At 45.1% G+C, this 12,139-nt stretch overlaps 1 protein-coding gene across 1 annotated transcript in view; it reads right to left on the bottom strand.

The window, feature by feature from the left end:
• Positions 1–4,872: 4,872 nt before the first annotated feature.
• Positions 4,873–12,139, bottom strand: part of nup160 (nucleoporin 160) — a 43,545-nt gene continuing 36,278 nt past the window's right edge. The window contains exons 25-34 of the mRNA XM_069686448.1: positions 10,832–10,937; positions 9,287–9,447; positions 9,142–9,202; positions 8,863–8,973; positions 8,226–8,349; positions 7,876–7,977; positions 7,605–7,746; positions 5,549–5,674; positions 5,377–5,472; positions 4,873–5,146 (exon numbers count right to left, since the gene is read on the bottom strand). Coding sequence (XP_069542549.1) covers positions 5,063–5,146; positions 5,377–5,472; positions 5,549–5,674; positions 7,605–7,746; positions 7,876–7,977; positions 8,226–8,349; positions 8,863–8,973; positions 9,142–9,202; positions 9,287–9,447; positions 10,832–10,937 — 1,113 coding nt within the window. The 3' untranslated portion in view covers positions 4,873–5,062. The remainder of the gene's footprint in view (positions 5,147–5,376; positions 5,473–5,548; positions 5,675–7,604; positions 7,747–7,875; positions 7,978–8,225; positions 8,350–8,862; positions 8,974–9,141; positions 9,203–9,286; positions 9,448–10,831; positions 10,938–12,139) is intronic.

The raw sequence follows: 12,139 nt of genomic DNA, 5'->3' as shown, positions 1-12,139 counted from the left end.
CAAACGGGTTACAAACGGCTAACAGACGGGTGAAAAACAGGTAAGAAACGCTTGCAAACGGTTAAAAACAGCTAACAAACGGGTTAAACAGGTAAGAAACAGCTAACAAACGGGTTAAAAATGGGTTAAAAACAGCTAACAAACGGGTTACAAACAGGTAAGAAATGCTTACAAACGGGTTACAAACAGGTAAGAAACAGCTAACAAACGGGTTACAAACAGGTAAGAAACAGCTAACAAACGGGTTAAAAACGGCTAACAAACACTAACAAACGGGTTAAACAGGTAAGAAACGGCTAACAAACGGGTTAAACAGGTAAGATACAGCTAACAAACGGGTTACAAACGGGTTAAAAACGGCTAACAAACACTAACAAACGGGTTACAAACACGTAAGAAACGTTACGTAAACAGGTAAGAAACAGCTAACAAACGGGTTAAAAACAGGTAGGAAATGCTAACAAACGGGTTACAAACGGCTAACAGACGGGTGAAAAACAGGTAAGAAACGCTTGCAAACGGGTTACAAACACGTAAGAAACAGCTAACAAACAGGTTACAAACAGGTAAGAAACAGCTAACAAACGGGTTACAAACAGGTAAGAAACGCTTACAAACGGGTTACAAACACGTAAGAAACAGCTAACAAACAGGTTACAAACAGATAAGATACAGCTAACAAACAGGTTACAAACGGGTTAAAAACGGCTAACAAACAGGTAAAACAGCTAACAAATGGGTTAAACAGGTCACAGCAGCTAAGGACACTGGATCACATTTTAATGTTTCGTCCTATTTCTGCCAAGTCCCTTTTACATGGCTGGTTTAAAACACAGATTATAAAACTCATTAGTCTGTAGGTTTTTATCACAGACTAAAAATACTGAAGTTATTTCCATTTTTCATGAAGTGAAAGGCTGTAGTCCTGAAATCACGTGTATCATAGTTCAAGTGTTAGCGTTGTTCTGTGTGTAGTTGTTACATCAGAAATAAACTGAGAGCATTTGTTTGCTAAAGTGAAACATTAATTTACATAATAATAATTTCTGTAGCATTCCTCTCTGTCTTACTGTAGCAGCAGTGTTGGTTTTTACTGTAATAATTTTTTATATATTCATCATCACTAATCACTTAAGCAGTCAGCCGATGATCACTTCTTTTGTTTTTTCTGTGAGCACGCTCAGAGCCTGAAGCAGAAAGCCTGCGTTAACAGAGAAAGTTTATAACCTCTTAACACAGGTTATCTCTTGATAACACTCCTTATTTGGTAAGTAGGCCACGCCTCCAGAAATGTGGTAACCAATCATAGAAAAGCAGTGATATTAAAAATCAAACGCATGAGATGGTTTTCTGATCCTTCAAAGTGATTTCTACAATGTTGCGCTACAATTCCATCCGACGTACATCTGAGAGTTAATACAACACAAGCAACGATCAAGAGAGGCAACGAAGTCAGTAAGAGCCAACACACAGCTTCAGGTGCGACCGGACACTGGTGCTGACAGGAAGTGCACAGAGGCAACGCACAGGGTGTGAAGAAGAATCATCAATATTTTATTTTTTTATTTAATCATTAACAAGGTCAACATCATCAATATCATGAAGGTCAGAGGTGTTCATAAAGAGCTGGGTCTTTAGCTTATTCTTAAAGGTCAAAGGGACTCTGCGGACCGAATGGAGTTTGGTAGCACGTTGCACCACCGGGGGGCGACAGAGGAGAAGAGTCTAAGAGACTTAGGGCCATGTTGTGATGGGAGCACCAGGTGCCTTTCAGTGGCAGAGCGTAGTGGGTGGGACGGAGTGTAGACCTGGATGAGGGCGTTCAGGTAGGCAGGAGACGTTTCTGTTGCTGTTTTGTAAGCGAGTGACAGGGTTTGAATTTGATGTGAGCAGCGACTGGGAGCCAGTGGAGGGATATGAGCAGCGGAGGGATACGAACAGCGGAGGGATACGAGCAGCGGAGGGATACGAACAGCGGAGGGATACGAACAGCGGAGGGATACGAGCAGCGGAGGGATACGAGCAGCGGAGGGATATGAACCAGTGGATAATGGGGCAGGTGTAGTGTTGAGTGACCGGTGGTAGCGAGGGTGGTAGCGAGCGATGATCGTCGCTGTGCTCACATCACAACATTGTAAAGTTTATCACAGACCAAAGGCTATAATAAATCATTAGTAGCAAGTGGGAGCATTAATACTTACCTATTACAGTTTCTAATGGGCGAGTGATAGCTTGTATCAGCTGTATTTCGTGTTGCCTTCTGTAACGGTAAATCTGTACTGCGTTTTACAGTGCCACAGTGGTGTGTGTGAGAGAGAGAGCGACGACAGTTTCCTGATACTTTGTTTGATAGGTGCTCGAGTGTCCCATCAAATTCAAATTCAAATTTATTTGTATAGCTCCAAATCATAACCAGGGTTATCTCGAGACACTTTACAGAAAGAGCAGGTCTAGACCGACTCTTTGTTAAGTTATTTAAAGAGAGGCCCAACATGAATCCACCATGAGTAGCACTTAGCAATTCGGCACATTGGCAGAAAAACTTCCTTTAACAGGCAGAAACCTCGAGCAGAACCAGACTCATGTTGAACAGCCATCTGAAGAGACTGGATGGGCCGAACATGGGATAGAAGGAGATGCAGGATAGAGACAGGCAAAGAGAGCAACAACAACATATGTCCTTGTTACATGAACAACAACAGACACATACTTATGGTTACAATGCCAATAATAGTGGTAGACTAGGGTGAAGATTGGCTAAATAAATAAATAAATAAATAAATTAGCGAGAGAAGCAGAGTAATGATAAAGGCTGAGGTAATCGTAATTGTAACAGTTGAAGTCAACAGGTCTACTATTAGCATTAGCAGCAACAATAATGATACTATGGGGAAGGCTGATGTTAGTAGTTGTTGCAGTCGAGCAGGTCCACAGCAGCAGCTGGTCTGCAGCAACGATCCTCAGGAACCTTCAAGACAAGGGAGCACGAGAACTCCCGGGAAGATATGTGGTTAGTAATGTTAATGGGACCAGAAAATACAGAGTTAATGAGCTGCATTAATATGAGAGAGAGAGAGAGAGAGAGAGAGAGAGAGAGAGAGAGAGGGAGAGAGAGAGAGAGAGAGAGAGAGAGACAGGGAGAGAGAGATAGAGAGAGATAGAGAGAGAGACAGGGAGAGAGAGTCAGAGAGAGAGAGAAGCTTGGTGTGTCAGATCCCCCCAGCAGTCTAAACCTATAGCAGCATAACTATGGGCTAGTCCAGGCCTGAGCCAGCCCTAACTATAAGCTTTGTCAAAGAGGAAAGTTTGAACTCTTAAAAGAAGAGAGGGTGTCTGCCTCCCGGACCTTGACTGGTAGATTGTTCCAGAGGAGGGGGGCCTGGTAATTGAAGGCTCTACCTCCAACACTACTCTTAGAGACTTTAGGTACCACAAGCAGGCCTGCATCCTGGGAGCGCAATGTTCTAGAGGGGTAATATGGCACTATGAGCTCTTTAAGATATGATGGTGCCGGACCATTAAGAGCTTTGTAAGTAAGAAGAAGGATTTTAAATTCTATTCTAGATTTTACAGGAAGCCAGTGCAGAGAGGCTAATACAGGAGAGATGTGCTCTCTCTTCCTAGTTCTTGTCAGCACACGTGCTGCAGCATTTTGTACCAGCTGCAGAGTTTTTAGTGACTTATTAGAGCAGCCTGATAGTAACGAGTTACAATAATCCAACCTGGAAGTAACGAATGCATGGACGAGTTTTTCTGCATCGTGTTGAGACAGGATGTGTCTGATGTTTGTTGCGAAGATGAAAGAAGGCTGTCCTTGATATTCGTTTTATGTGGGAGATGAAGGACATATCCTGATCAAACAGAACTCCCAGATTCCTAACAGTAGTGCTGGATGCCAGGCTGATGCCATCTAGGGCAGCTATATCATTAGAGAAAGAATCTCTGAGGTGTTTTGGGCCGAGCACAATAACTTCAGTTTGTCTGAATTAAGTAGCAGAAAGTTTCTAGTCATCCAGATCTTTATGTGCTTAAGGCATGCTTCTGTTTAGATAGCTGATTGGTTTCGTCTGGCTTCATAGATAAGTCCCATCTCTTCACTGGCACTCTGTTTTTGAACGTGACAATGAGTTCATTGAACTCAAACGGCCTCCACAGTCAGCAGGTCTCAATCCAATAAAGCACCTTTAGGAGGTGATGGAATGGGAGATTTATATCATGGATGTGCAGTCGACAAATCTGCAGCAACTGCGTGATGTCATCACGTCAATATGGACCAACACCTCTGGAGTGTCAAGAATTAGGCAGTTCTGACGGCAAAGGGGGGTCCAACCCAGTACTAGCAAGGTGTACCCAATAAAGTGGCCGGTGAGTGTATACTGCTGAATAGTTAAACCTTTAATAATGCATCAACAATTATGGTCTTATATCTCGTTTTAATAATCTGAATCTGTAAAGTAACGAGAGGCCAAAAGACGTCAAACGTTTCCCTCGGAGGTTAAAGTGGCAGACGAAAAGCCAAGAACCCCAAATTATTAAATAATTGTTTAACATTACTTTCAAACTCTTCCTGCTGTAAAAGTCTTTCACAAACTGATATTTTTATTTTAGGCAGTTTGTTGCAGTTTCTTAGAGATTTTGACCAAAACAACTTCAAGGTTCATTTGGCCCATTTGTGGCTGTCTGGAGCCGTCGATCGTGTCACATGATCTTCCTCGGCAGATGATGTCAAACATGAACGACAAGTCCTCAAAGAACAGTTCTACTTAAACTGAACAATATCTTTGTTGAGGACATTTTGATTCAATCACATGATCTTCTTCAGCACAGTCACTTCATGGGGGTCGGACAATAAACTGACGACATGTTCGAGGAAATTCAAAGAAAACTTTATTTAGTTCACATTTACAGCTCAGATGAAAAGCCAGACGAGTACAAAAGACGACTATAAAAAACAACACTCGATATTTACAAGTTCACCCTCACCAAGTCTCAGGTACAAAAATATGATGTCGTGTCTGCTGCCCTCTGATTGGTCAGAGCCGCCAGCTGACCTAATGAGTCATTATCGAGCAATGAGTCGTCGCTTGGTCGTCTGCTCCACCAGTTTGTGATAATCGTCCAGTTTGTCCCGAACTTTATTATAAATCTGAAAACAGACGACAAAATTTAGTAACACAGTGGGAGGAGATGGAAACAGCGTCACAGGTTCGATTCCCACTTGAAAAATGTCTTCTTGTTTATTAACAATCAAAACGTTTAATAGAAACAAACTGACAAGACTTCTGAACATTAAACATAAACAGGAAGTGATGTACAGTGAACACCAAAACAGGAAGTGATAAACAATGAACACATAAACAGGAAGTGATGACTCACGCTGCTGTTGGTCTGAGTCTCGTTCAGCGTCTGCAGCAGCTGATCGATGGAAGTGTATGGCAGCCAGACTGAAGACGAGGTGGCTGACAGAGGCCTCTGAAACACACAGTATTATTTGTAGTCTTATTTGAAGCACTCAGTGTAGTTGTAGTCTTATTTGAAGTACTTGTACCTCTATTCCAAAGTACTGGTGTCCTCGTCCCAGCAGAGCGTCCACGTACTCCAGCACCAGCTCGGCTGCAGCATCCAGAAGGTCAAAGTTCAGGAAGAGACGCAGGAGACACGCTGCATCCACCGCCTGCAACACAACACACTGCCTGTGTTTGAAACGCCATACTATCCTAGCAGTACGTAATGATGTGGCCTAAACGTAGTATGCAAACAAAAGCAACATGTGCAGTATGCCAAGAGGACACGGATGTCGTACTGATTCGGAGAAAATATTAAGTATATTAAGAATATATACAAGTATGCATCGGACTACCTCACCTACTGTATCCCACAATGCAAAGCGCTGGAACATCACAACAGCCCTTGAAATGGCAGACGGCAGCAGAAGAGCAGAAGGGGGCGCTGTAGCTAAAGAAGCAGCTTTTTGCTATTGGCGGGCTGTTTACTTCTGCTTTCCAAAACCAGAAAGTGGCGCCTGGCGTAGCATGCAGCAAAATACATGTGAACAGCTCCGTACAACAGACTACCGCCGCACGCAGTAAGCAGTATATAGTATGCAATATACAGTATGGCATTTGGAACACAGTGATTGCCACACCTGCCCCAGTGCATCAAGGGAAAAGAGCTCGGTCGATGAATCGAGTCTCTTGGTCCTCAGACTGTTTATCAGAAGCCAGTACTGAAGTGTCTTAAACATGCATTCTCTCTAATGTCCAGAGCGGGCGACTCCACTGGTTGTTAAAGTCGAGGTGAAATGAAAAATGTCATTTTAATCCTTTTAGATCACATCCCCGGTAATGTTGTGCATCTGTTTGACAATATAGGCCAATAAAAATACAGGAAATCTATTTCTTCGTATTCTTATATCAAAATCCGATCATTTTTTCTTCCTGTAAAACAAATATCACATGTGCTTACGTGAGCTAGGACCAACCAATTTCAACCAATAATATCATGACATCCACAACATTTAGCCGCAGAGCACCAAGAACGCTCGGCCAGTTAGCTAGCTACTGCGCTGTCCGTCTGTCTACGCCATAGACTGTATAAAAAGATGGACGACATGACAGCTCCCTAAAAGTGAAGCCACACCCTCTCTATCGCCCCCTGCTGACTGGCTGCAGTATAGCTCATAAAGCCCGCCTCCTCCATGTTAACAGATGGGACATGAGTCAAACTATAAAATCAAAATACACGTCAAATACATTTTTCTCCAACATGCTTTCTGTCATTATAGTTAGTTCTTATCCTGCTGATTTACGTCCAAGTGTTCATTTTTCTGACAAGTTTATTTTTAATTAGTTATTTGATGCTGTGGAGGACGATCCGCGAGTGGAAACATAACTAAAACAATCACTGCAGTCATTGAAGTTTTCATACCTGTGAACTTTGACCTCAGACCGACACAAGAAGCTGTCCTGCTGTTAAACACGCCGGCGTGCGGGATCCTTGCTGTTTGTTCAGTAAGTTAAGTGTGTGTTTGGGTTAGCGGAAGTGGCTACGGCCGCTTCACTCACCGATCTCTACAGCGCAGACTCTGGCTCCAAATAACGTCATCATCGCAAGATGGCAGCGCCTATCACAGGGGCTATTTTGGCATCAATTTCGTACAATGAGAGCAGATGGAGACGCGTCGTCCATCTATATATACAGTCAGTGGTCTACGCCCACTTCTCAACGATCAAATCAAATCCCTCTAATGATATGTCCCGCCTGCACCTCCTGTTTCACTCGGAAATACGTCACGATACGGAAGCTAGATACTCTCAAAATGCCGTTTGGTTTCATCTCGACTTTAAAGAAGTGGGATTCAGTAGAAGTCTATGATAAAATGGTGCTCCTTCTCTCTTGATTTATTCCCTCAATAAACATTTTCCTAACGAGTTTATGGCCTGAATCTCTGGTTCCAAGTCCTCTTTGTAGCATGATGTCAAACTCGACGCTTCAAAACAAAAGTCCACAAACATACAGGTGCCATCTCTGTGGCCATACCCACTTCCTGTTTTCAGTGTGGGTCCTGCAGGTAAACTGTCCATGCCAATTGGCTGATTTCTCACCTTGTAGGACTTCAGCAGCCAATCGGGCAGAGGGACACCGTGTGACAGCAGCTTGTTGATGACACAGTGATGATGTCGTCCATTGGAGGAGGGAAACCTGTCTAGGTACGAAGCCAGCAGCCGCCACGCCTCGTCTGTTGCACTGAACATACAAGTACAACATATGCTGACCTTATAGTATATGTTATATAGATATTATATACAGATTAATCTAAAACAACAACTATAAAAGTAATGGGTGAAGTGAATTATAAAGAAAATAAAATCAGACCTGGACTCTTTGGTGTTGACAACTGATGACAGCTGATTAGCAGCCAACCAGCTCCAGGCTTCATTCTGAGACTCTTCCCCTCCAAACTGCAGCTTAATACACCTGAAAATAAATAAATAAATATATATATACACACATGTATAAAGAACAAAAACACAGCAGTTCATAATAACAGATTTATTGTATTGTTAATTATGAAATTGATTATCTGATTTTATAATTGGTTGTCATAATTATTCTTATTCAGAAGTTATGGATAAAGAAACACTTAACACTTCTGTCAAGAAGGTATTTCACAGTAGAAATAATGTCAACAGGAAGCCGCAAACAGGAAGTTGTCAGAGACTCACTTAAAGGTAAGCCCCTCAAACACAGACGTCAGATTCAGTTTGAAGGTCTGACAGACGGAAAGAGCCGAGTCAAACAGTCCTGTTTGGACCAATAAGGCCACCATCTCCATGGCTGACGCACTGCCTACACACACACACACACACACACACACACACACACACACACACACACACACACACACACACACACACACACACACACACACACACACACACACACACACACACAGAGAGAGAGAGAGAGAGAGACAGGTACAATACAGGTATAGTTTAGTGATTTAGTGAAGTACTCTGATACACAAAAGAAAACATGACTCTAAAAACTAATAGCAGCATCAGAAGAGCAACATTAAACAGGAGGGTCACAGCATCTCTATGAGAACACGTTCATGAGCAGAACAAACAGAGGTGTGTGTGTGTGTGTGTGTGTGTGTGTGTGCGTGTGTGTGTGTGTGTGTGTATGGGAGGGCGGGTTACATTTCCTCCAGTGTGCCTGATGTATCACCTGTAAGATAATCTGACAAACAGACAACATAAAGCTTGTCTGCAGAAATGTTCAATTACAATCTAATCCTGGATTTACAGAACAATGACTCTACTAATACAGGTTACAGGTTAACAGGTGTTTCAGTTGTACCTGCGATGGCGGCAGAGGGTGGGTGATACTGGGCCAGCGTGAGGCGGCTGCGGGACAGGATGTACTCCTTCTCCAGGTCTTTAAGCTCCAGGATGTCAACCTGACGTCTGACTGCAGGAGGAAACAGACAGTCAGAGAAGGAAACACACCTGGACAGGTGACAGAGGTCAAAGGTCAACAGGTTTCTAATAGAGGTTCAAAGACAGCCAAAAAAGCTGTCCCACACACACACACACACACACACACACACTAAAGTTTATTCAGGGCTGATGATGTCACCTGGTTCAGTAGAAAACTCTCCATCAGAGTTCCTCTTTGGAGACGCACCTGGACGCTCGTACTGCAGCGAGATAACACACACACAGATAAGCCTTCATCATCATGCATGAATGTGTAAACGTGCAGTATCTGTGTGTGTAAGTACCACAGCTCCAGAGGTGGGCTGGACGATCCAGGCGTACTCGGGTCTGATGAGGCGTAGACAGTTGAGAGCAGCCAGGTAACAGTTCACCTGTTTCTGTAGACCCAGACGAGTCCGGACCTCCCGACCCAGACGCATCCCGAACTCAAACATCACCGTGCCCGCTAAACACACACACACACAAATTCAACAATACACACAAATAACACAACACACAGGAAGGTTATTTCCAGTTTTGCTTCAGTAGCCAGACGTTCGGCTTCGCTGACCAGACGTTCAGCTTCGCTGACCAGACGTTCGGCTTCAGTAGCCAGACGTTCGGCTTCGCTGACCAGACGTTCGGCTTCAGTAGCCAGACGTTCGGCTTCGCTGACCAGACGTTCGGCTTCAGTAGCCAGACGTTCGGCTTCGCTGACCAGACGTTCGGCTTCGCTGACCAGACGTTCGGCTTCAGTAGCCAGACGTTCGGCTTCGCTGACCAGACGTTCGGCTTCGCTGACCAGACGTTCGGCTTCAGTAGCCAGACGTTCGGCTTCGCTGACCAGACGTTCGGCTTCGCTGACCAGACGTTCGGCTTCAGTAGCCAGACGTTCGGCTTCGCTGACCAGACGTTCGGCTTCAGTAGCCAGACGTTCGGCTTCGCTGACCAGACGTTCGGCTTCGCTGACCAGACGTTCGGCTTCAGTAGCCAGACGTTCGGCTTCGCTGACCAGACGTTCGGCTTCGCTGACCAGACGTTCGGCTTCAGTAGCCAGACGTTCGGCTTCGCTGACCAGACGTTCGGCTTCAGTAGCCAGACGTTCGGCTTCGCTGACCAGACGTTCGGCTTCGCTGACCAGACGTTCGGCTTCAGTAGCCAGACGTTCGGCTTCGCTGACCAGACGTTCGGCTTCGCTGACCAGACGTTCGGCTTCAGTAGCCAGACGTTCGGCTTCAGTAGCCAGACGTTCGGCTTCGCTGACCAGACGTTCAGCTTCGCTGACCAGACGTTCGGCTTCAGTTGCCAGACGTTCGGCTTCGCTAACCAGACGTTCGGCTTCGCTAACCAGACGTTCGGCTTCGCTAACCAGACGTTCGGCTTCGCTAACCAGACGTTCTGCTGCGCTAACCAGACGTTCTGCTGCGCTAACCAGACGTTCGGCTTCAGTAACCAGACGTTCGGCTTCGCTAACCAGACGTTCAGCTTCAGTAGCCAGACGTTCGGCTTCGCTAACCAGACGTTCAGCTTCAGTAGCCAGACGTTCGGCTTCGCTAACCAGACGATCGGCTTCAGTAGCCAGACGTTCGGCTTCGCTAACCAGACGTTCGGCTTCGCTAACCAGACGTTCAGCTTCAGTTGCCAGATGTTCGGGTCGCTAACCAGACGTTCGGCTTCAGTAGCCAGACGTTCGGCTTCGCTAACCAGACGTTCGGCTTCGCTAACCAGACGTTCGGCTTCAGTAGCCAGACGTTCGGCTTCAGTAGCCAGACGTTCGGCTTCGCTAACCAGACGTTCGGCTTCGCTAACCAGACGTTTGGCTTTTTCTCAAGTGTTTCTATAGTTGTTACCTTTCCTGTAGTTGTGTCGGTTGATGTGGAAGGCGTACAGCAGCTCATAGTAATTATGAGCCAGCAGGTCCAAACCTCTGGCCCGGGACTCGATGATACTGACGACCTAATGACGAGACAACAGTTAACTTTCAGTCAACCGTTTAGTTAACCTTCAGCCACAGTAAGATCTGTTCTATTTCATCCTTCCTGACCGCCAGAGGCAGTGGATAACTTCTGTCTCTTGCATGCGCAGGTCGAGTAGTTGTATCACCAAAGTCACGCGTGACCTCGGGGGACCCCGACTAGTGCATAACTTCCGGTGTCAACCCCGAGTCTGTTCCTTTGATTCTTCTCGCTTACGCAGGTAGACTTTTACTGTGGTAACATTAGCCAATGCTTAATCTCTATGTAGAATCTGTAAATAGAGATTAAGCTTAGGCTAATGTTAGGCAGGGACATGGATTTCCAGTAAGTTTTCTGTTTGAACTATGCTTGTAGTCCGAGTAATAATGACCAATCACGTATCAGCAGGCTGCGGCATATGTAAGAAAAACAATCTGTGAGGAGAGCAATAGCAGGCGAAACGTAATCTGCCATAATGACATCCGGGCTCCCATCAGCGTCATCCGACGACAATTTAGCTTCTTATTAATCTCTATAATCAGACATCTGCATGCTAACAGCTAACAATCTGTTCTAGATCTAAATTTTAACTTGAGATGAATCCCCTTGACGCTGTGTCATGAAAACTGTTCAGCGTTCAGATTTCCCGACTTCCTCGAATGCATCAGATCAATCCGACCTCCGTTCAACAGACAAGCATTTTAAACGTTTTCTTCTCTTCTTGAGGACAGACCTGACAAAGCTTGAATTTTTTACTTCTTACAAATCTGCTTTATGGTGTTGAAATTTCGGCAAAGGTAAGGCCACTTAATTACAAATAAATCACAAGAAAACTGTTTCTCTTTCTGTAACAATGCGGCGCGCGGAAGTCTTGACGGGAAGTCAATTATCGCTTACCGCCCTGCATGTTCACTGGTGTCTCCAGAGGCTATATTGTCTCAGACTATAGCTGATGGGATCCGAGATCTTGTCGCATGTAGACTTGTGACCACGTGCTGGTCGGAGCTGTGGATACTTGTCCTCCAAAGGCTGTGACAAGCTCTCCCTCCCCGGAGAGGGAGCGGTGGTTTCGCTGTATGGCCCCTTCGAGTCCCGGACTGGCGGACATCCCTACCTTCGGACATCACCAACTTGATAAGTACTGACTTCACTTGTGAAGACATCACTCGGTAAGTAGCCGTAGCATAAATAGGTATTGGCAAC

This window comes from Semicossyphus pulcher, unplaced genomic scaffold, assembly GCF_022749685.1.
Source record: "Semicossyphus pulcher isolate SPU_LCO1_2020_fin unplaced genomic scaffold, fSemPul1.0.p SCAF_8, whole genome shotgun sequence".
In the NCBI taxonomy this organism is placed as follows: domain Eukaryota; kingdom Metazoa; phylum Chordata; class Actinopteri; order Labriformes; family Labridae; genus Semicossyphus; species Semicossyphus pulcher.
The sequence above is the reverse complement of the archived record's forward strand: the minus strand, read 5'-3'. Positions and strand labels throughout refer to the sequence as shown.